We start from the raw sequence: 25,220 nt of genomic DNA on the forward strand, positions 1-25,220 counted from the left end.
TGCGGGGGACAGCAAAGGGATGAGACACTGCGGTGTATAAAGCATTGACGATAGGCTCAATGATGTCTCTCACACATTCACTCACTCTCTTTAAAATTGCATTGATGCTGTTGTGGTTGTTAAAATACAAAATCCTTTCAAATGTTCCTAGCTCAAAAGTAGTTTTTAAAAAGTATGCATTTTCACATGCAACTATTATGTGAGGTCTGTGACATGCTTTCATGTTATTAAGGTTCATGCATGTTTGAAATGCTTTAAAGATACACAATAGAATCTTCTGTGCCCTGACACAGAGGACTTTTCCTATGTAGGCAATGATCTCGGTGTCCCCAGGTCCTTATTACCTATACATCCTCCGTGGGGAACAACTTACTGCTTCAGATTTAAAGGACGTCTCTGTTGAGACAAACTGGGACAGGGAGAAAGCTGTAGGTAGCACTCTTGTTCATGTTTTTAGCATTTGTGCAGCTCAGTGATTGACAAACATGTGTCACAGGGTTCAAGTCTGAGGATTTATAGTAGCTTATCAGATATGTTTTTTTCCTGTATTCTTTAAAAAAGATGTAATTAAGTATTACACTCAAAAGAAAAGACAGTCTAGTTAAACCCTATACAGAGTTGTTGACAGCTTGAAAAAGATAACAGTTGCTACCAATATGCCCCCCAAATATTGTGAATTCTCTTTAGCTCTGGCCAGGTATCTGAGCTGGTTAAAGCACTGTCCGGACATGCCAAGGTGGTGGGTGTGATCCCCGGTCAGGGCACATACAAGAAGCAACCAATGAATGCATACATAAGTGGAACAAAAAATCAATGTTTCTCTTTCTCTCTAAGAAAAATCAATTACAAAAAAACAATAAGAACAGACTACCCAACTTCTGGTCAAGATGGAGGCATAGGAAGACAAGATTTGCCTCCTCACCCAACCATAGAAAGAATTATAACCAGATCTCAAAAACAAATAACAACCTGAACCCTCAGAAAATTGAGCTATGTGGAAGTCCAATAACGAAGGCTTTAAAAAAGCCACATTCATCCAGATGGGCGGGAGGGGTGGAGCCATGGAGTCGTGGAGATGGGGCAGAGAGGCGGTGTGGCGTGCACAGGCGGTGGTGGCAGCACAAAACGGGTGGTTGCACATTCACATGTGTTGAGTAAAAATCGGGAGGGATCCCCTGGGAGTGAGCAATCCCAGGCCAGACCTCACAGCCCAGAGTTCCAGTACCAGGAAGATAAACCCCCATTACCTCTAGCTGTAAAAACCAGTAGGGGTTGGGGCAGCAGAAGAAACTGCCAGATTTTTGCAGCTTAAAAGGCCCTCATGGTCTTAGAACATATACAAACCTCAGGGCAGAAACGGGAAGGGTATTAGTTGCATATGGAAAGTGGGTGAAGTGACTGGAAATGGGACAAGTGCCAGGCATATTGCCAGAAGCCAGGCAGCGGCATTGTCCCCTCTCTGAACCCCCTACCACAAACAGAAGTGAAGTGGGCAGACCCGCCCTGGCAATTACCTAAGGCTCTGCCCCGCACGATTTATAGGTGGTGCCCTTGCTACACAGGCCACACTACTGACAGGGAGTCTAAGCAGCTCCACCCAATATACAGAAACAAACATGGGGAGGCTGCCAAACTGAGGAGGCAAAGAAACATGGCTCAAATGAAGGAACAGATCAAAACCCCAGAAAAATAACTAAACGAGACAGAGATAGCCAACCTGTTGGATGTAGAATTCAAAACTCTGGTGATCAGGATGCTCAGAGGACTCAGAGTATGGTAAAAAAGTAAAATAAAATAAAGGAAGAAATGAAGGTTACACAAAGTGAAATAAAGACAAATATACAGGGAACCAACAGTGACAGGAAGGAAGCGTGGATTCAAATCAATGATTTGGAACAAAAGGAAGAAATAAACATTCAACCAAAACAGAAAAAAGAAACAAGAATGCAAAAAACAAAAGAACAACAACAACAAAAACAAACAAAAAGAAAACAAAAAAGGAGAGGCTGGGACAACTTTAAATGTACCAACATCCAAATCATAGGGGTGCCTAAAGGAGAAGAGGAGGGACAAGAAATTGAAAACTTATTTGAAAAAATAATGAAAGAAAACTTCCCTTATTTGGCAAAGGAAATAGACATGCAAGTCCAGGAAGCACAGAGGGTCCCAGACAATTTGGACCCAAAGAAGATCACATCAAGACATGTCATAATTAAAATGCCAAAGATTAAAGATAAAGAGAGAATCTTAAAAGCATCAAGGGAAAAGTAGAGAGTTACCAACAAAGGGTTGCCTATAAGACTCTCAGCTGATTTCTCAAAAGAAACTTTGTAGGCAAGAAGGGACTGGCAAGGAGTATTCAATGTGATGAAAAGCAAGGACCTACAATCCAGCTAAGCTATCACTTAGAGTGGAAGGGCAGATGAAATGCTTCCCAGACAAGGTGAAGCTAAAGGAGTTCATCATCCCTAAGCCATTATTATATGAAATGTTAAAGAGACTTATTTAAGAAAAAAAAAAAAGATCAAAACTATGAACATTAAAATGAGAACAAACTCACAACTATCAACTGAATCTAAAAAATTAAAACAAAAACAAACCAAACAACCAGAACAGGAATAGAATCAGGTATAGGACTCATTTGGAGGGTTACCAGCTGGGAGGGTGAAGGGGGAGAAAGGGGGAAATGGTACAGGGACTAAGAAGCATAATCGGTTGGTACGAAATAGACAGGGGGAAGTTAAGAATAATATAGGAAAGGGTGAAGCCAAAGAACTTATATGCATGACCCATGGACATGAACTAAAGGGGGAATTGCTGGAGGGAAGGGGGTACTGGGTGGAGGGGAGCAAAGGGAAAAAATTGGGACAACTATGACAGCATAATCAGTAAAATATATTTAAACATTAAAAAAATTAAATGAAAAAGACTGCTGCATGCAGTGCTGGTCGTGAGTGGTAAGGGGTGTTGCCACGGCTGTCGTTACTTGTGCAATTGCTTGTTCAGGGGACAATTCAGAGGCTGGTGGCCTGGCTCCTTCTAGTTGCTTCTGGGCTGCCACCAACAATGTGTCTATCAACAGTGCAGCCTTGGTTATTTTCAGTGGGGAACCCTAAAAAATTAAGCATTTAAATGGGATACTTTTATCATAAGAGAAATACTTGTGGTTTTCCACAAATACATATCCAGATATACAGTTGTATATATTAGTATATGCTTGGAACTTGAAATTGTTAAGCATAAATTTCCTTTGACTCCTAAGATTGGTTGGTAGCATCATTAATTATCATTAATTTAAAATAGCCACCAACAAATCCAGGTCTTGGGTGGTAAAATAACTCCTTTTCTCAGCATAATGAAATTTAACAGATTATCCCCACTTAAGAGAAGTGATCAGTTGGAAGATTACGGAAAACCCTGGCATCCTGATGCATGGAGAGAAAAGATGACAAAAGAGGCTACAATTTGATGGATACTTTGTGTGCCAGGTTGGACGTTTTCTGTTAGGAGACCTGAGCCAGAATTTTGCCCTCATCTCCTGGATCGTCGTGTTTGATAATTCTCATAGTCCCAAAATGTATGTTTTGTTGCTTTGTTGTGAATTCCTTTTTTAAAAAATAGTTTTTGAGAAGATATCTCAGTAAAGGTCATTTAAAACTACGCTAAACCGCACCCTCATCCTGACCAGCCGTCACCCACACCATCCCCTCAGCTTTTTGCTCATCACGTTTCTAACCCTGACCGTGAAGCCCACTGCGCGCGGCTCTCCCCCACCTCGTTGTCCTAATACCTCTCCTTTTCACCCCGCGCCTCACCCGCGTGTTCGCCTAAACTCTCAGGCTCAGCCTGCCCTCCGTTCTAATCTCACACTTCCCCTTCGTTCTAGCGCAGCACTAACGGTCACACTCATGACCTGCACTTAACCGGAACTCTTACTCTTATTTTTACTCTTAAACTAACCCACCAAAAATTCTTCTAAGGCAAATCCTTATGCAGAGTAGTCATGTTTTTAAATGACTTGTCATTTCACAACACTGAAGGAACAGTTCAAGAATGTCAGGGTTGAACTGAAAGGCATAATTATGGTGGAGCTACTGTTTCTTTCTTTGTAGCAGTGGTAGGTGGAATATAGTTAGTGTCCAATGTTTGATTACACATTTCAAAGTATTGCTATTTGATTTTTCTGCTCGAGTCATTCGTATACGCTAAGACTCTGCTTGAGGTCCTCCAGCTCTACCAGGTCACGTGACGCACGCTTCTCTCTGTCACCCACCAGACTCCCAGGGCCACCTGTGCTTGAGTGAAAGCACAGAGCTTGCTTCTTTCTTGTTTTCATGTGAATGCTGCAGATTGGGGGGCTGCCCCCAGTTCTTGTTCACATCTGAGACTTCATCTGGCCTGTTGCTTTGTAAGCCACTAAACTACACGGGGACACCGAGTTACTGCCACTTGCAGTTTTAGCTTAAAAAACTAAAATTTCCCCTTTGTGTTTCTGTGTAAATGGATCATTCTCCCAGAGTTTCTTCAGAGACAGAAAGCTGGGTCAGAATCTCTGCTGAGTCCTGGGCTCTGCTTGTCTTTATGGTCTTTAGGATCATCCGTTTCTGTGTCTGCTGAAATTCTAGCTCTTAGCTAATAGAATTTTTAGGAGGGAGACAAAATAATTAATTCCTTTATTACACTTACTGTGAGCATAAAAATGATATTCTTTACACCTAAATTGAGGCTATTTTCTTTGATATTTAACTTTCTGCATGGGTTTTTTTTTTTTAAATCATGTCATCAACTTTTAAAGGATTTTTGTTCTTTTTATGTTGTCTTTTATCATACCCATGCACTGTTTATGTTAAGATTAAAATAATATATGTATCCTTTTTGATTCAGTGTTATCTTGCTTTCTTGCCCTTGAGTGACATCTTTTGAAAATCTCACAATAGCTTTGTTAATACCTAGCACTTAGGCTAACTTGACCAATAGGTAATTTATATAAAAAAATAATACCACAAATAATCCTTTCATGTTGTTGATGATCTTTTGAAAATAATGTGTGCCTTTTACGTCTGCTATTTTGTCTTCTTATATAGAAGGATATCTGAGTCTGTTAATTTTTAGTATTCATTGTTTTACTGTCCCTTATGACTGGCTCTGCCTACAGTTGTATACAATTTAGAAGTTCTGAATTCTCAGTAACTCCACATTCTTTTTTCTACTTAGTACAATTCTAAAGTAATTCAGCCTGGATGACTGACAAAGTCAGACTGAGAATATCTTTGAAAGAACAATTTCCAAAACCTGGTTCAATTTAATCTCACGAAGAAAGCATCTGTTATAAACCATGTTCTGTAGCAAAATTTTGGAGTTCTATTTTTCTTTGCATTAAGGGTTAAAAATGATTTCTCCTAATTCTTCATTTAGAGACCTCTGCATCACCAGCGATCATGCAAAAGCATGTGATTGTTCAGTTTCAACTTGGACAGTAATATCCTGAAATCACTTACCATTGGTATCAGTTACAGATGTGTACAAAAGCAGCCTGTATTTTCTAAGCTTAAGATGAAATGGTTCTTTACAATTTTTGCTTAAAATTATAATATTAAAAATGAAAAAGATCAGTCGCAATAGAATTGTCATTGAGTCATATGTGCATATGTTCTAGGGAACCAGCTGTGATGTCTATCAATGTCTAGGTCAGAAAACTTGCTATTTTCTGTGAAACTAGTGTGGTTACGTGTGTCTCTTCTCTCCGGGACTTAGATGAGTGTAATAACTAAATTTAGCCCTAAGTTTGGAAAAGTTATGTCGTGTTTTCTTCGTAGCTCTTTTTCATCTGTGGATGTCTCCTAGGAATAGGTCAAAGAAGCTTTATGGGCCTAAAGAAAAATGAAGGAATATATGCACATATTATGTTTTGTAGAAGAAAAAAGAGCTATTATAAATCATGAGAACAAGCTGTCATTTCAAGAGAAAAGTTTCTGTGATTCTTTTTTTTGAACTCACTTCTCACAACTGTAGTCTAGGGAACTGCTCAAGGTTATTTTCATTACGCCACGTTAGTTATAATCTACCTCGTGTCTAATCCACGGTTTTTACTAACATGAGTTGTGTTGCTGTTTGTATCACTGCATTTTTATTCAAAAGATGAAATGAAAATGTTTTGAAAGCATTTTCAGTGTATAATTTTAAGATTATATCTTTTGGGTTTTTTTTTATTTTTGGTGTTTGGATATGTTGTAAGTTGAATCATGCATTTAAATAGAGCAGCATGTTTTCACAGAAAAAGGAAGAACTGGTATAAAAACAAAGGAGTTTTGCTTGCTCCAGCTTTTATCTAGCCCGAAGTTGGTATTAAGTTTTGTTGTGACAACACAGTGAGTGTGATTTTGTATCTTTATTGTTCACATAACTCTGTTTAGGGATGTTATAAATAACAGATATTTTAAAATAATATATTTGAAATATATTATTTGATATATTATTGTTCTTTGAAATGATATATATTTAATATTTTCTCTCTTTTTTATGCCCCTGCAGAAATTCATGATGAAGGTAAGACATTGGATCATCTACTATATATGTTATGCTTTGTACATTTTAAGTTTGGTTTCATTACACTTCTCTTCATATTTCAGAGTTTTAGAAATTAAAGCAAACTTTGGAACTTTTAAATTTAAACGAGTCAATCACATTTAGATTTGTCAACTTACATAGCAGTTGACATCTTTGTGTCATATTGTAACATTATTTTTAAATTTTCTTTAATTTATTGGGATTACCTTGATTAATAAAATTATATAGGCTTCAGGTATACAATTCTATAATACATGATCTGTCTATTGTGGGTTCAGCACTCCAAGTCAAACCTCCTTCCATCACCATTTATCCCCCCTTTACTCTCGTCTACCTCCCTGGCCCCCTTCCCGCTGCTGTCTGCGTCAATAGCCAACGTTGAGAATTTTCCCAGTGAAGCGCTTGCTTTCATATCTCTCCATTCAGCATTTTCACGGTGGGGGTTATACTGGCTGTTTCGTGTTTAAGCACTCTTGCATGAATACAATAGAAGATTTGTACACTGGGAAATTAGAAGAGACACCAAGAAGCTACTAGAGAATTACTTGAGAAGTGACAATACTTTAACCCCTTTGCATTTTCAACCACTTAGGAAAATAGAAAGGTTTGAAAAGGAGACAGTCAAAAAGAGAATAAAACACACGAGCGTGTCATTGAAGGAAATACAGTGGAAGAGGAGGAGCAGGATGTCATTATTTGGGACAAAAAAATAGAAAGTTCTTGTTTCAGTTTTATGTGCCTACTGCTTTTCTCATAGAACATTCACAAAATTTAACTTTTGATCCCAAAAGTCAGGAAACAATGTATAGAGAAATTTATTCTATTTAATTAATAAAGTTCTTAATATAATTTTTAAAATTTCAAAAGATACCAACACTGAAAAGTATTAAATCAAAACTCTGGGGTAGATTTAAGAGGCTGCTCAGAGGAAAAGGAAGCAGTTCATTCACATCAGTCTGAGCTGCTGGGCTAAGCCTGTCATTCTGAGCTGGGAGTCCCAAGGGTGTGGACGCTGGGTCTGCGTTCACAGGAAGAAGCTGACAGTTTGGACCGGATTTCAGAGCAGAGCAGTACTTTGCAGCCATCCATCAGCAAGGACACAAAACACTTTCCAGATTTCAGGTGACTCCAGCTATTGTTTTTCAGCAGAAAACACTATTGTACTGGGAAGAAAGGACGGCAACACTCACTTAGACGTGTCGTGAAATGAGGCTTTTGGTTGGGAAACTGTTACAATCAGCAGCAACCCACAGATATGCCCTCTCTTTGCACATGTTTATAAAGAGCTAATGAAATTGGGTTTGAAAAAAGTCAGTCTTTTTGCTAAGTCTGCGTTTACTGTCCTGGCCAGGTGTCCCACCCTGTCCTGACCCCTTACCCTGGGCAGGAGGGTGGGTGCAGCACTTGCCGGAAACACAGGTTTCAGGCTCTTTCAGGGCAGCAGACTCATATAACAGTCAATGCAGGTAGAGAGACGATGCAGAATCTGTTCAAGCCGGCTGGTACGTCATACCTAAGACAGCGTAATTAGGCTCCGATTCCTTTCTCTGCAAGGCCAGAGCTAGTGATGGATTTTCGCACCTGTGTGGATCACCTGGAAAGCTTTGAGTGGGACTAAGTGAGGGTGTGTGCATTGAATTGTAAGCGTTTAAGCCACTTGAAAGGAAAAACGTGCTACATTTTATTTAGCTTTCACCTTTCAATCAGGATTTGCTTTGGGTTTCCTACCTGGACAGGTGTTGTTTAGCCTGCTAGAGCCGGACAGACGCCCCCTCGTGGCCGGAGCCCATTGCTGCTGTTGTCAGCCCTGCCACGGGCCCAGCCTGCACCCTCAGGGGACTCTTGGTTGAGACGCTTGCGAGAAAGCCCTCCCGGGCAGGGGCTGTCCAAGGTGTTCAGCTGGCTTCCACACATGTTCGGTTTGTGCTGAGGCAGGTTTCTCATGAATTATTAGACTCATCCTGGGAGCCTGTTGTCATTCGCTGGTAGAGGGGGCAGGGCAGTCGGAGTGTCCCCTGCTGTACCCGAACGCCAGGCTCAGCAGTCTGGCGCTGCTCCAGACGGCCCGCACTGTTCCCGTCGGTGCGGGAAGGTCCCTCTCAGGTGGTGGGAAGACGTACACCAGGAGATGGTTTCAGTACCCCAAGTATTGCCCTCAGTGTCAGTGTTTGATGGTAAACTTCAATATCAGAGCGCCACGCAAGACGTGCTCTAAGACGATTCCGTTCTGGTGGCGTAGTTCAGGTTTACCCACAGAAGTAAGCTTCTAAGACTTCATTCTTATGCCTCTAAGGTGGCGTGTTCTGCGCTAGCAGTCAAGGGTACGAAAACTTTGCCTTTGGAGTCTGATTTACTTTTTAAAATTTCTGTAATAATGAGGACCTGGAATTATGAGAAGTGTCTTACATTGATTAATGTAGCATTTTTGTACAGAAAAAAACGATTAGAAAAACAGAAAGCCTTAAAATACTTAGATGTTATATAGTTAGCAAAGTATTTTAATGTAATACTAGAGATGTTAATATGCAAATGTATAGTACAAACAATCTCTGCCGTGCAGATAGACTCTTAAGAAGCTACACCATCGTCTCTCGAGACGGACGGCTGCCGACGAGTACAAATATGTATTTAAAAAATGCAGAGCCAGAAAAAAACTCAAAATAAAAATACAGAACCATAATTTTCATGTGTATATAAGCCTCTTCAGTTGATTTCAGTCAGTACAATCTTGGTTTTATGTATTATTCTTTTTTGGCTGTTGCATTTTAAGCTTATGACAGTAAAATCTCGAACGTAGCTACAGTGGTCCCATTTGCCCCTCCTCACAGAGAAGGATAACGGATGAATACATTATGCCCTAGGACTGTCATTCCAAGTCAATGTAAATGTAGAGACATTTTCATCAAAACTGTCGCTTATAGTACGGGTCCACTAACTGGACCTTTTTGGCTAGATCCTGGAAAGCTGGTGGAGGGGTAATGCCTAATAACACTAAATTGGTATTTAAATAGTTTGTGGGAAACTTGAGGTGAGTTTTGTTTAGAATACATAGGGCATATTGCTTAGGTTTTGTTTTAATGTATTCTGGACTCTGAAATCTATTTATAGTTCATGAGTTTGTTTTTTAAGACTATTGTGTGACATTAACTTTTTCAGTCATCTTGAGTAATGGGACCAAATCCAACTTCATATCTGAAAACAGTTTTTAACTGCTGTTTTCAGAAAGTCAAAACTTACCTTTCATTAAATGATGCTTGACTCTGCAATGCCAGAAATATTTAGAGGGAGGAGTTTGAACAGCCCCTTAAGGTAGACCCCCAGCACAGACTCCCACTGTCAGAGTCCGCGGCAGTCCAGCAGACGCTGACGTCAGGCTCCTGGTTCTGCAGCCGGTCCACGCAGGACGGGGACAGCTCCCGGAGGACCTCACAGGCTCAGCCGGTCCCAGGAGGGCAGCAGGGGTGGTAGACTGACGCTGTGTTCTCAGGCGCAGGTAGGGCCAAGTCACGCACGGAAATGTAAGGACATGTGAGCTCCAGGTACCGCTTCTACTAAGAGGGCCTGATGATCCATTATAGGGTTGGAAGTGTTAGGAAATAGACAAAGAATTAGTTCTTAAACTTTCATTTTCTTTGCTGATAGCGTGCAAATAGTCTGAAGGAAATGACGTGGGGTTCAGTACGTATTTGTTGAATGAATGAATGAGACAAGAGAGACAGACTGTGAGCTTATTATCCATACCACTCTCGGCATCAGGTCCTGCGCTCTCAGACAGTAGACACCCATAAATCTTGTTTGAATGACTGAGAAAGAGCGTTTCTGTGGTGTGATATTTACTGAGGGTTAGCAGGACCAAAGTCTCAGCATTACTGTGGCCGGAAGGCTCATTTGTGTTATGTAAAATATAATTTCCTAATTCTCCTTTTTATTGGTGCCATTGAAGGCACTACTTTCTTTGCTCCTTTTTAAATTCCAAGTAGCAATTAACATGTTAACTTCCAAAATCGCCAAGATTTTTTCCCAAAGTATAATCTGGAAGGCAGGCCAGCTTCAGGCTGGCTGCCCCCTTGGGTTGATGGACTCTTACCTAGTTGGTCAGTGTGGTCCTGTGACCGTGTGCTTGCAGGTTTAGGTTTGGGTGGCGACAGGGAAATGGGCCCCGCTCCAGGGGACTCAGTTACTACCACTCTTGGTACAGCTGTCACCCAGCAGTGACGGTCATCTCCTCGCAGCGCTCAGGGGTGTCCGTAGCCCACCTGGAACAGGGTGCTGTAGAATCTTGAAGGAGTAACCCTGGAAGTGGTCACCATCTTCATAAAGTCCCAGAACTTCTGTGCATCAGAGGGAGTCCATAAATACAGAGCGAGGCAAAAGGAGGGTTACAGTTTTCTTACGGAAAATAATGCAATAATTAATAAGTATAATGCCAGAGTAAAGTCTTGAGTTTCGTGTTTTCATCCCATCCATCCTGTATTTATTCATTTAAGTTACAGCAAGGACTGGCCACAGTTAACAAGAAAATTGATACGATGTATCAACTCAATAAAATAAAACACAGGAAAGAACATCTTTGGATTCACCCCCCACCCCCAATGCTTCTGATAAATGTTGAATGAATTAAGTTACCCAGCTGGCTCAATTAGATTAATATTAAAAATGACAAATCAGAAAACAATACTGCGGCCCCATGACAGAGATCGCGTCACTTTGTGGACACAGTGACACAGTCAGTAACGACTCCGTGTGGGTTATGTGCGTACTTTCACCAGTTCTGTTAAAACTAAATCTAGCCCGATTAGCATTTAAGTGGTAAGGAATTCTCTAGTTAAAATCTCTAATTGTCTAATTGTGTAAAATCTATAGTTGGAAGAAAATTTAGACACTAAAATGTCTCTTCTTACCTTAACCACTTTTAATGTTTATTCATATGTTCACATAAACATATGAAGTGCGTGGGCAGAACTTTAGAGGGAATGGAGCACTTAATCCCTTTTGGTTAAATCTTCGTTTTAAAAAATCTTGTTGTGACTGCTGCGACTCTCAGATGTTAGGGAAATTCAGGTGGGTTTCGTAGCTTCAGAGCGCGGATCTCACGTGAGAAGTTAAACTCCTATCAAAGTATGCAAATCAGATAAGGTAAAGGAAATTGTTCTTGGCCACAATAAATGTATCCCAGAAAATAAAAGTACTTCCTAAAGAGGAGGGATATAATTTTAGAAAATAGATTTACCCCTTTTTCTCTCAGTATGTGAAAAAGTGATTTTCCTTTTGTTTAAAAGCAGTTTTTCTTACAATTTTAATAACTTTTCCTATCTATTTTAAAAATGGTTCTGAAGTCTTTCAAGCATAACATGGAAATAAAGTTATTTTAAGAAGTCATTTGGAACAATTGGGAGGGATATATTTTGGTTAAAAAAAAGGTATCATAGTATTGATGTTAAAGTAGCGATTCTGCACTTCCGGTGCGTATATGAGCCAATAGCATCAGTCTCATCCTTGAGACTCTGAAAGACCGCCTTCTCCTTCAGAACAAAGTGCGGGCTCCTTGGATAGCTTTCGGTGCCTCCTGTGATCTTACCCGGTTCCAGTTTCGTGGGTCCTGTCGGGTCTCTGCGACCCACCACTGCAGTCCAGGCCCCTTCCTCTCTCCCAGCACCCGGACGTGCGCCCCATGGCGCCTTGACTCGTCCTCCTCACCCAGCCTTTACGGGGCTCCGCACATGCCTCTCCCCTTCGCCAGCGGTCTACTGAGCGCTTTGTGCTGACAGCCCAGGGGCCTGTCCTTGAGGAGTTCACAGTCCGTCCAGAAGAGAAAGGCGCTTGAGGCGCAGAGTGACAAGGCTGCAGGTACCACGTGCACCTGGGGCGGCAGGAGCACAAGGGAGACCAGATGAGCTTCCTGCAGGAGGTGGCCTTGAGCCTGGGCTTCAAAGTGCAGTTTATAAGGTAGAAGAGACCACAGGGAGGGACCTCGTGCTACGGCAGTGGCAGGAAGGCAGAGTGGCGTGTTCAGGGCCGGGAGAGGGTGAGTGGTCAGAGCACGGGGTGTGGGGACGGGGCTAGAAAGGGTATGGACTGAATGTTCTCTGCGCGGCGACAGAAGTGCCATCGTCCCTGCCTGATGCAGACCCCGGTGCCGTGGGAGACACAGACGATAAAGCACTAGGAACCAACAATCACAAATCATGCTAAGTATTTACTGGAATCAGCTCAGTCTTCAGAACAAGGTCACCTGCTGGCCCCACGGAGCACAGCGCGTTGTTGTCTGTAACGGCTCCTAACTTCTGCTTGAGAGCACGGGAACTTTTAATTGCCTTCGCTGAGTTTACTGCTTCGTTTTTTCTTTCCTGATGATGCTTTTTCCTTCCTCCCCAGACAGCTCAAGGCGGCGGGCACCGGACGCTCCTCTACGGCCACGCCATCCTGCTGCGACACTCCTACAGCGGCATGGTGAGTGGCCCGGTCACCTCCCCGCCCCGTGTGGCGGCTGTGCGGTAACGAGGGGCATGTGGGTGGCCTTTAGCATCTGCATCCTGTTTATTTCCTCAGTTATAAGGTGAAGATCAGCTTAGCTGACCATTAGGTCCTGCAGTTCTCTCATGCTGTGGCTCCTGTTCTCAGCATCTCGCTTCTGATAGACGAGTTTTAGAAGTGCTGAGAGTGAAATAACAAGTTCTCACTTCTGATGCGGTTTTAGACTATTTATTTATTAAAGAATTAAATCATTTTTACTGAAAGATAAAACTCTCCCTCTAAGTCCCACCATCAATTTCCCACTAGCCTCTTTTCCTTCTTGACCAAATGTCCTTCGTCCCCCAGATCAGCGCCTCTTCTGCCGGGGCGTCCGCACTGCCCCCCGAGCGCCCCTCAGGCTGCTGACCCTACTACATATACACGTTACATGTACTTGTCACCTCTATTCTTTTATGTATAAAGCAGGTAGCATATATAACAGTTTTATTCTATTTTAAAACCTTTTTAAAATTACAAACAATATGTATTTATTCTATAAGATTTGGAAATTTCAGAAGAAATAATTTTTCATGATCACACTAATGAGAGAAAATGCTTGAAGACTTTTTAAAAAATTTCAATCTTTCTGTCCCTAATTTTTTTTACACTATTGAGATCATGCTGCATACTGAAATTTATATCCTGATTTTTTTCACATATTATCACAGGCCAGGTATTGCCCCTGTTATTTAAATTATCCATCAACCTGATTTTAGTGACTACATTATAGTCCAGTACCTGAAAGTATAAGGTAATTGATTATTTCTTTTAAAAAGGAGGTAATTCTCGTGTCGGCCTGCCTGCTGACCCTCTTCACGCCTGTAACTGCATCAGAAATTCCGTCCATTCATTGAGTCAGTATCGTTTAGCACCTACTGTGTGCTGGGCACTGTGCTAGGTGCCGGCTGCAGTGGTAAATAGACCACGTCCTTGCCCTCATGGGCCGTAACTGGCACGTGGTGGAGTGAGTAACTGCAGCCTCTGTGTGGCCTTGACGGGCGTGAGAGGAGGGGGTGTGTGTTCACAGGGACAGTGCCTCGTGTGGGGGAATAGCACAGAGGCTTCTAATACGGATCCCTTTATGTTGTTGCCTGGGACGTCAGTGTTGCAAAATTGTTGCTTTGTCTCGAATCAATTGAGACATTTAGTATGTTTAGAACCAAGTCCATCATCAGATGTAAGAGCATGTGGGCCCTGGAGACGTCTTTCCTATGACACTGGGAGCCAGTGCTTTACAATCAGGCACAGAAGTGGGTTCATGTCTTTACATCCCAGGGGACCCACCCCCACCTGACATGCCAGCATGTCTGTCCCTGGTCATTCATCTCCTGCCCCTCCCACTCACAGACCCTGCTGAGCTGGACCCTCTTGCACGGGAGGAACTGTCCCGTGATTCTGGGAGGTCGGGCGGCTTGGTCCCCGGCGTGTCCCCATGTGGTCTGCAGCCCCCCCCCCCCTTGCTGCTGCGCTTGGTGGGTGTAGACAGTAGTGTGTCTTGAGCTCATACAATGCATCTCTGCCCCCTCATAACTGTCATACTTAACGAGGTTTATGAGCTTAGGGTGGGGAGAGGCAGGTGGCCTGAAAATTAGCCTAAACTTGATGTCTAAGAATACAGAGTTAGGAAGACTTAAGGGAGCATGGGGAGAGTTAGGGAGATGATGGTGTTGCCTGAATGACTCTTGGAATTAGAAATAAATAAAAGACCACCCACGTGATAAAACCTCCCTTGGGAGGCACATGCTGCAGGCCCACGCTGGCTCTGGGTGAGTCTCAGAGAGTTAAACTTGGAAGGTGAAAGTGCAACCGGAGGGTAAACGTGACCCATTTCAGGTTTCTGCGAGGGAGAAGAGTTCTCTCAGGTCGGGGTCCGCTTCTGCTTGTCATCACGGGGGAAAGGGGTGCAGACACCTCGCCCTCATTTCTGCAGCTCCTGTGAGTGCGTAGCTGCCCCTCCTCCCTGTGGAAATGGGGGCTTTGCGCGGATTTGAATGGGAGACTGACAGCAGAGGCGGGCTGACCAGGTTCTGGCAGAATTTCACAGAGGGGCGGGGGGACCCTGGGTGGCAATGACAACCGCTGATTCTGTGTCCTTTAGTACCTGTGCTGCCTGTCCACCTCCCGGTCTTCCACTGACAAACTGGCCTTTGATGTCGGCTTGCAAGAGGACACCACAGGTGAGCCTGCGACAGTGGTCGAGCAGGGTCAGGGGTCGTGAGGCAGGGGTCAGAGGTCGGGAGACAGGATGACCGTTCCTGTGGATGGAGTCAGAAGAAATGAGCAGCACCTAAGGGGGCGTCAGTGCAAGGAGACGTGTGTGCTCTTTTTATTGCCCAGTTGTTTCTGCTGAATTCACTGGATGTTCAAACTAAACTTCAAACTTCTTTCTTCTGATGGATTTGATAGAAAAAACAGTACTTACTACATGCCTTACTGGCTGGGGACCGTATTACTGGGCACTGGTTAGTTTATGAAGTATTACTGCATATCTTTATCAACTTCCATCTTAAAAACATTTTTAAGTCTAAAACTATAACATACTCCGTGTCAACATTCAAACACAGGGCTTCGAGCTACATATCTTTCCAAACAGATGTGACCTGTATTTACATGTTTTTGAATAAAAAGGTATAAACTATTTTTTTCAGAGAATCAAGACAGGAGAACATAAGCTTTATTTTTGTCTTTGTTCTCCATGCTCTGACTTTGCACTTTACATATCTTTGTACAATTTGGCTGTTTTACAATGAGTGTGAATGACTCTTGGAATTAAACAGAAATAAAAGACTGAGTAGAAAAAGAATGGAAGGAAATAGACCAACTCTTACTAAGTCGGTCCTTTCATGGGAGGGATCAGGCTATCCCTCACACACCCTCTTCTTTTTAAAATACTCCCCCATTGTCCAAATTTTTCACTGACTACAAGGGGATAAAAATTAAATTATATTTGCCAACATAATTTTTTAATAGATCAAATTATTGCCTTTTACACAAAATTCTAAGAATCTGAGGCACAAAAAGATAAATGTATTATTCTATTTTGTTTTATGTAGGCTCAGTCATTTCTCTGTATTTTGATAGTTTTTTTAAAGTCTTCTCACTGTAATTTATTTCAGCACACAATTACATGAAAAAGAAAGTCTTCAGTTATCTCAAAAGTTGTTTCATAAGTCGAGATGACTACAAAAAGTTAAAACAATGCTCTCTACTGCTTTTGAGTTACAGAGTTATTTATTATATTTACTATTTGTTGTGTGCCGGTCTTGATCAGAACTAGACTCACAGGCAGATGATATTTTCCCCCTTGTTTGTTGATGTGTTTCCAGCTACTGAAGCAATGGTGGGCGGGTAGTGGGTGCTTTATAACTGTTGGGGTGAATGAATAAAAAACTCCCTACAACTCTAAATCTGTGAACTGAGTGAGTGAAGATAAAGAATTCTGCAAGGTGACATTCAAGTAGGACCGTGGTTTGTGTAAGAGAAGCGGCTCAGACCACAGACTGCACATTACCTCTGAGCATGCTTAGGAAATAGTATTTGCTGATTCATTTACTCATTTATGCAAAATGAATTTCTACTGAGTGCCAGAGCATTAAAAACAAAAATCTAGCATCTGGGGCTTGAAATCCCAGTGAGCAAACCCCGCTAATATGGAGCTTACACTCTGGCATCGGAGAATCAGAAAGAAGAAAAAACAGTGTTATAGAAAAATAATAAAACTGGGCCAAGGGAGGGAATGCAAATTATTAGATAACATATCACTAAAAAATTCTCATTTTTGGATAGAACTTACATTTATGTTTTAAAAGGAACTGTGAACAGATGGAAGAATTGCATGCTAATTTATACCTTAGGTAACAGCCCTGGAGAATGGAGAATGGGTATGTAGTTCATGGGACTTACATATGACTAGGTCTAGAAGAAAGTATTTGATTACACTCAGATATTTTTATAATGTAGCCTTCTATAATGGGATGCTCTTTTACCCTTAAATTAATAGAAACACATACATTTTGAAACAAGAAAATAAAATGAGATGTAGGGTAGTCCAATTTAGATGATAACACTTGTGACCATTTTAAATCAGTATCCCCCAGGAAATACAGAGTTCTTTAAATTGTTATCAGGTCACATCACAAAAGCCCCAAACTGATGAAAAGTAGGTGTTGTTACCTAGCAACATAAACAGTGTCCTGGCATGTGGTTTTGTAATGAACCAAGTTAGGTTCACAGGACCAGTGGATTTGGCCTAATGTTAGCATAAATATCATTTTAAAGCAGTTTTGGGGGGCAGTGGGGAGAGACACCACTCTTCCCAAGATATCACAGTCAGTTCTGTGACAAGCTTTGCATTTCTGTGCATCTTGTCCTAATGTGTCCTTCTTCTTTTGATTTTCATGGTCTGAGAGATTAAGTTGCATTACATTTCATATTCCCGAAGATGGTGTGAGTAGGACAATTTTCTTTTAAGGAGACTGACTCTGAAGGCATATTTTATTTCCCCCCTTTATTTTGGCGTCACCAGCAAAGCATGTGGGTTTTAAACCAAGCGGCCCCTCTGTGTTGCAGGCGAGGCGTGTTGGTGGACCATCCACCCCGCCTCCAAGCAGCGGTCGGAAGGAGAGAAGCTGCGTGTTGGCGACGACCTCATCCTCGTGAGTGTGTCCTCCGAAAGGTACCTGGTAAGTGTGGGGAGGGGCACGGGCTGGGCAGGATGGCAAGGGACAAGCCCACGGAACTACCTCTTTCAAGGTCAGATTGCGGATCATGCAGGAATGTTGCTCAGAAACAAGCATGTGTCTTCTCCATTTGAGGAGACAGAAGTGACGCCCCGCGTAGGGAGGGGCTGTGGCGTGTGGAGGTGCCGCTCACCAGGCCCATTCAGGCCGGCGTCCTGTGTGCCCGGGGTGGCGTGGCGTGTTCACGACATGGCTGGTGCCTGCTCTGGGGTCACGGCATTCACGCAGTCTCATCAGGAATTGAGTACTCCACAGACCCTCTGCTGCAGCCCTCACTAATACAGAGGGCTGTATTTAGCGACGCTGTGGTTACTGATTTGGGTATTGATGAAAGCACATTCTTATATGAGAAATGCTTGTCATGTTAAGAAAGGTAAAACCTTAAAAAGCTGAGGTCTGTCCTTGACATTGCGTTGTTTCGAAGGGTAGGGGCTAGGAATGGTAGATTGAAGAAAAGTTTATGTTTAATCATCGGAGGTATTTTAAATTTTGTAGTGAGGCCAGTATATACTTAATTAAACATATTTAGTGAATTGTATTTTTTCTAAAGAAGAATCATAGGCAGAAGTCTGCAGATTGAAATCAATGGGACTGCGAAAGATGCCAGTGTCTCAGATGTTCTTATTATTTAGAAACTGTTTATTTTCCATCAGCCTTATTTCCATTTTGTTGACGAGTTTGTGGTGAACAGCTAAGGCCGCTGAGTGGTTGTTCTGTGTTCTGGGGAGTCCGGGGGCCTGCACCTGGGGTGCAGCGGGCCTGGCCTGACGTATCTGCGCCTTCAGACTAGTCTGCCACTGTGCGTGGAACGGCAGTGACCCAGGCAAACGTTATTTTTATTTTAAGGTTGTAAAGTAACTGCACAAACGTAAAACAGGCTGTTGTAAAATTGCTGTGACATCACAGCGGGCGATGACTGAGACAAAATCAGAAACTTGTGCGTTGTTGCTGTTGAGGGCAGGCGGGTTCATCGGGCCTGTGTTCCCACTGCCGTCCATCAGCATCCCTCGCTCACACGCGTGCATACACACTCACACACAGGGACACACACTGACACGTGCCCCCACACTCACACACACCTGCACACACTCACACACACCTGCTAGGTGTGGGCCTGGACCAATCACATAACCTCTGAGGGCCCCTGGCTCCCTCACCCGCATGGTGGTACGGAAGGACCTAGCTCCCGGGGAGGTGGGAAGGACTGAATGCTGTAAGCCAAAGGAGACTCTCAGCTCTACAAATGGCACGAGTAATAACTGCTTAGTAAGTTGTGGTCATTGCTTGGTGGGAGGTTTGTGCCTGTTAAGAATGTTTAAGGAAACTACAGACCTTTAAAAAGAAAGTCTTGAAGGAAGGAGTGAGGGCGCTTCTATACCCGATTTTAAATAAAGGTCTGTCTGCGAAAGCGAGGGCCACATTCTGAGAAGATGCTGATATTATTAAGAATAAATAAGTTAGTTAACACTGAGTACTAAAAATGAACATTTTCAGTCATTGATTTTGAACTTTTCCATCTTCAGTCTCTAGTAAATCTGGATCCAGTTTTCCTTCACTGACTGTGACGGTTAAACTGTCTCATTGTGACCTCGCTGCTTTAATAAAACTCACCACTGTTGGGATCCTGAATTGATTAGAACTGATTTGAGGGACTGGTCACGGTCCTGTCCTTGCGGCCGGTGCCTCACGGAGGGAGGGGGGCACCGTGCTGGGCTGGGCACGGCCCCCAGGAGCCGCCTCCGATCGCTCCGCCTCTTCTGCCTGTCTGTTCAAGCCCCGCTCACAGCTGCCTGGGCATAGAGGGTCTTATCACTAGAAATGGCTGCAAACCGCTCTCCTCGTCTTGCTGATCCATATTCTAGTGAAATGATATCTTTATTCTCTTTTCAGAAATATCCAAGACAGAAAATAATTCCTTTGGAACAATTTATTTTTGCTTCTAAAGGCTTTTGCTTCCACATCTTGGCTACTGTAAACAATAAGGCAACAGGGTGCATCCATTTCTTTGAGTTAGTGTTTTTGTTCTCTTTGGATAAATACCCAGCATGGGAATGCTGGATTGTATGGTAGTCCTGTTTTTAATTTTTTGAGGAAATTCCATACTTGCTTTCCACAGGGGCTGCACCAGTCTGCACTCCCACCAACGGTGCACCAGGGCTCCCTTTTCTCCACATCCTCGCCAGCACTTGTTTGTTGATTTGTTAATGATAGTAATTCTGACAGGTGTGAGGAGATATCTCATTGTGGTTTTGATTTGTATTTCCTGGTGATGAGTGATGTTGAACATCTTTTCATGTAATTTGTTGGCCATTTGTATATCTTCTTTGGAAAAATGTCTATTTAGGTTTTTTTTTTAATCTGTTTTTAATTGGATTATTATTTTCTTTGTCATTGAACTGTATTGAGTACTTTTATATTTTGGATATAAACTCCTTATTGAATGTATGATTTGCAAATATATTTTCCCATTCAGTATGTTGCCTTTTCATTTTGTTGATGGTTTTCTTTGCTGTTCAAAAGCCTTTTTTGTTGATGTAGTCCCATCTATTTATTTTTGCTTTTGTTGCCCTTGCTTACATTCTGAATATTTAATACTACAGGCCTGACTTGACCTTGGTCTAATCAGAGTCCCCCTTACTGTTTAAGCAGAAGCATTAAATAGAAGCATTTAAAATCATTAGGCCTAGAGACTGTTCCTTGAGAAGAGGCAGCGTTGTTGAAATGACTGACACAATATAAGGACACTTCCGGACTCCCTCCCACAGACTGAAATCTTCGTAATTTTATAGTTCTTCCACATTTATTGTTATTCGCTGCCTAAAGTATAGGACCCGTGGTCTGTCACCGCCTTGCTGGAGGCCATCCCCCACTCTGCTTGTCCGGAGTGCCAAAGCCATGACCGCTCTCCGCGGTCCCACTGCCCCTGTGCCTCTGCCCCTCGGGGGCACCTTTTGTTTGTCACACCGTCCCCTTGTCTGAGCCTCTCAGAGGGCCAGTGAGGCCCAGGCTACTTCCAGTGATGGGGTTTCTGGTGAATTAAAAACGAAAACCTCCAAAGTGGTTTACAACAATTCTGATATGTTTTTAATATGTGCACTTAGCAAGTTAACATTATAAATACGCACACCCAAATCCGGCATATAATAACATAGCTAAGTTATAAATGTGAGGCACGGGTTGGTCCTCCTGGCCACACAAGCCCCCTGAAATCCCGTCTCACCTGTGGAAATGTCACCTGCCCTCCAGGCTCTGTGCCAGGACTTCTGACCCAGTTAGGCTGGCTGAAGAGTTCTCCTTCCCCAATCACTGTAGCGATTTCATTACAATTCACCTACCATTCTTAATACTGACTTGTAGCATTTAGTGTGTATCACTTTCCCTTCCAGATTCCAAGCACCCCTGGGGTGGGGAGAGTAATTCTATTAATATTCAGTACAGTGCTTTATACATAGTGTATTCAGTGAACCACGATGAATGGACAAATGATAATCATCTATTTATTTATCATAATATCACATGAGCTTCCACTTGATTTCCAAACTAAAACTTTAAGCGCTGGTGTTTTGGATCACCTGTTCATGGTCTGGTGAGAGCCGTATGGTTCATAGAAAGTTTTCTCTGTGTGTGTGTGCGTGCATGTGCACATGCATATATGCTGTTATTTTGGCTCAGGACATCAAAATAGGTACACTTGTGGGACAACTTAAAATGTTTCTTTAGGTTTATGCTCCTTAGGTTTTGGTTTCTGCCCATAATAGTTCTAGACTGTGAGCCTGTGTCAGATAGCGCACAAGACAGAGAGGGAAAAATACACTAAATTACGGTGTGTGATGATAGCTATGAAGGAAAAATATTTGTATTGTTTGTGGGAGCAGAAGCATATGATTTATTTGTAAAGAAAGCATTTTAACAGTCAAGGCATCTCAGTTGGGATGAGCTGAGCAGGATGGGCTGATGTGGTGAAAGGGCAGGTCGCTAGCTGGCTGGGAGGAGCAGGCTGGTCATAGCAGGTTATTGCTAAGTCTGGTCCATCAGCTGGTAAACTTTAATCTTATTGATTGGAAACATTATCGGTAAGATAACAGCATGGATGTCAAACATTGTTTTGGTTTTGTTGTGAAGTGAAAGGTAGTGGGATACCTTTTTTCTGGGCGACTTGAGAACAGCACCTTTAGGTGGAAGTGGCCCTTGGGGTGTTGTTGTAAGACCTGCCTGTGCACCTCCCAGTGGGGCACACGGCTGCGGTGCTCTGTCTGCCTTGGGGGGTGGGGTCCGGTGTCTGGGAAAGCTTAGGCTGTCATCAATATCAGAAAATATAGAAACATGGCAGGAATATTGGTGATGTTCCCCCAAGAACACAGGGTTTGTTCCTTCTAGAGGCGGCCAGGGGGTGATCTATAAAGTAATTGAGGCATGGGTCTGTAAAATTCTAGAGTGGTTACATAACTTTGTTATTCTTTATCATTTGAGAGCTCATCTATTATGGCTCTTAAAGGGATTGAAAGTGATATTTTAATACATTTGTTATTTTTAAGAAGGAAAATCTGAAATTTGTAATAACATGAATGTTGGAGGAAACAGGCAGGGTTCAGGTTCCTATTAAGAAACACCACCATCTAATGGCTATTGTGTCAAATTGCAGGTAAATCTTTTAAAGGTCCCTATAAACTAAGACCTTGGTCCTGTAGATTTCACCGACTCCACTGTCAAAAAAAATCAGTGTGATTTGTAAAAATCTTATTATAATTTCAATGGTAAGTACCTACTAGCTATACAGTTTTGCCCATCAGTAAACCTTAAAACAAAATAGTCTATTCTAATGAATACATTTATTTTAGTATGTTCATTTGTGTGTTTCCTGATTAGTCACTTAAGTTAATAACTCTGAGAATGAAGGTGGAAAATACCCAAAGCCTAATAGAAATGCTAACTTTTTTCTGCTGGCCTCTTCATTTCTGGGTGGCGGTCTGTGCGCATAGTCTGAGGCTGTTGGGCGGGTTGAGTGGGCAGAAGCACGTGCCCGTCGAGAGAGCCAGGGGCCCCAGTGACGCCCTGTTTCCTCCCTGCAGCACCTGTCCTACGGTGGCGGCAGCTTCCACGTGGATGCGGCTTTCCAGCAGACTCTCTGGAGTGTGGCCCCCATCAGCTCAGGAAGCGAAGTGGCCCAAGGTAAAGCCTCCGCTCCTGGGAGAGGGCCGTCCTTGAGGCAGGGCTGAGGTCATCTCGGGAACTGTGATCCTGAGCTATTAGCGAGAGCTTTTGTGTCAAAACATTCTGGGATGTAGCTTCCGACAGTTGAGACTGTCTTGCCAGGTGCTATTTGAAAGTGAAGTTTGTGTGAAGACATAACTTTCCTTATTTTTCTGCCATTGCTAGCTTCACTGGTGTGTGTTTTATGTGCTAGCTTTCCAGGGGTTCTTTCTCCAGTGTTTTGCCCCAGGGTGTTGCTCAGTTGGGCTCAGTCATGATTTTCATCTTCCAGGGCAGGTGACTCGGAGCTGGGTCACAGCAGGGCTTACGCATCAGGGCAGTTACTGTCACCTGCGTAGGCTCAAAGCTGAGCCTTGCCACGTGTGCATGTTTCATGGGGGGGAGGGGTTATGGGGTTGAGGTGGTGCTTTCCAGTGGGAATGTCACTCACGGGGCTCTGGGACACAGGGTCCAGAGGCCGCAGGCAGGTGGCGCCATCCACCCTGAGATTTGGCCAGGACCCGGCGCCTTGCTGGACGTCTGTTTCTCTGTCCGTGAAAACAGAAGATGAGCCAGGCAATGTGTCAGCTGCCATGACAGTTCACATGTGACTGTGTTTCTACCTCACAGGGTACCTGATCGGCGGTGACGTCCTGAGGCTGCTGCACGGGCACATGGACGAGTGCCTCACCGTCCCCTCGGGGGAGCATGGGGAGGAGCAGCGGAGGTGGGTAGCACGCCCACACCCAGCCTGGCGTTTCCTCGCCTCGATCTGATTTTTTTAAACTGAGGCTGTGTCTGTTCAGCCACTAGCATAACAGGAAGTGGGCCACTAATGTCATCTGTGCCCTGAGCAACCTGTTTGTTGGCCTCCTTAGAACTTTTTCCTCATGTTATGTTTTTATTACTTAGCAATTGGATGGCTGGAAAACACGAAAGCATGCGGAGTAGCATCGGATTAGAGAAACTTAGCTGGAGGAGTGAACGCATTAAGCAAACTGCTTACAGCTTTATAAATCTCATTAGTTTTGATTAATTCTCTTTCTGGAACATTCAGTCTCGAGTTCAGTTTCAGGATCAGAGTTCTCAAATTGTATAAAAGTTTAGGGCCTTTTCCTCTTACCTCCCATTTGCTGCCATAGATAATAGGATTGACCACGTTCCCTAATAATTTACATGATTATAATAAACTCGCTCATGCTAGTTTTTGGCATTAGGTCAAGATTGACGTAGTCTGGATCATTGGGGAAAGTGCACAATTAATACAAAAACAGGAGACTATTTAGGGTGATTTGACTGCTCTGCTTTGCCTCACAAATTTATCGGTGAATATAAGTTTAATATGTAAATAAGGCATTGCTGGGAGAGAAGGCATCTGGATGATGTTACATGTCTTTAAGTTTTGGGGACATTTCTCATATTAACATACACATTTAGGCAACTGTTTTTTAATAAGTATTTCTTTTTGTAATTTAAAGAATCATACAGGGACCATTTAGGACGTTAGTAGTCATGAACCGCGCACCCGGGCAAGGTCTCCCTGAGGTCTGGGTGCTTGTCTTACCTGCCTCACCAGGTGGACCAGGCATATGGTGACGCGTGAACCGCAGAGCCTGGAAAGTTTCCCGAGCTAAAGATGCTGCTTTTAGGAGTTAAGGAAGCATGTGCTGAGGGGGTTCACAGCGTTCGTATAAAAGAGGAGAGGGAATTCAGAAGGCAGATGGTTTGAGGAATTAATTCCAAACAAGAGAATAAGCAGAAGACTCAAAGTCCATGTGGCCGGCTGAGAGTTCTAGGAGCAGCCGTGGTTCTTGGGTGACGAGGGGAGGGTGGGGAGAAGGTGGGAGCCGGACCAGAGGGCAGCCCAGTGCCCCTGCTGCTGCCCTGCCCCCCCCCCCCCCCCCCGCCCCCCAGTTAGGGAGGAGTGGGGTCTGGGCTGAAGTGGTCCAATCCTGTTTAAGAGAATAGCCCTGATGGGCAAGAGGAGCTCAGATCAGAGGTGGGAAGCTCTGAATGAGGGAGACCGAGCCAGAGAGGGCTGTTGTGACCACTCACGTGAGAAACACAGGAAGTCAGCCTGGGGAGCAGCCCGGAGGGTTCAGGGATGCACTGGGTGTGGACTGTGGGAGACGCGTCAGATCCGGGGCGGTCGGGGGCTCAGAGTCGGTGAGGACGTGGGTCTGAGGACCGGGGTGGGGGCAGGTCGGGCAT

The 25,220-nt window shown here is 43.4% G+C and overlaps 1 protein-coding gene across 2 annotated transcripts in view; it reads left to right on the top strand.

Annotated features, from left to right (window-relative positions):
* Positions 1–25,220, top strand: part of RYR2 (ryanodine receptor 2) — a 550,937-nt gene that overhangs the window by 233,459 nt on the left and 292,258 nt on the right. Inside the window, exons 1-6 of one of the 2 annotated variants that reach the window (XM_090263509.1) lie at positions 6,532–6,546; positions 12,943–13,017; positions 15,179–15,257; positions 17,650–17,762; positions 22,889–22,988; positions 23,640–23,736. In XM_090263509.1, the coding sequence (XP_090119635.1) occupies positions 6,538–6,546; positions 12,943–13,017; positions 15,179–15,257; positions 17,650–17,762; positions 22,889–22,988; positions 23,640–23,736 (473 nt within the window). In that variant the 5' untranslated portion in view covers positions 6,532–6,537. Of the gene's footprint in view, positions 1–6,531; positions 6,547–12,942; positions 13,018–15,178; positions 15,258–17,649; positions 17,763–22,888; positions 22,989–23,639; positions 23,737–25,220 lie in introns of those variants that run through there. The other variant, XM_090263510.1, reaches the window with a different exon arrangement.

The sequence above is a fragment of the Furipterus horrens genome, unplaced genomic scaffold (genome assembly GCF_987537825.1).
Source record: "Furipterus horrens unplaced genomic scaffold, mFurHor1.1.pri manual_scaffold_15, whole genome shotgun sequence".
Classification (NCBI taxonomy): Eukaryota; Metazoa; Chordata; class Mammalia; order Chiroptera; family Furipteridae; genus Furipterus; species Furipterus horrens.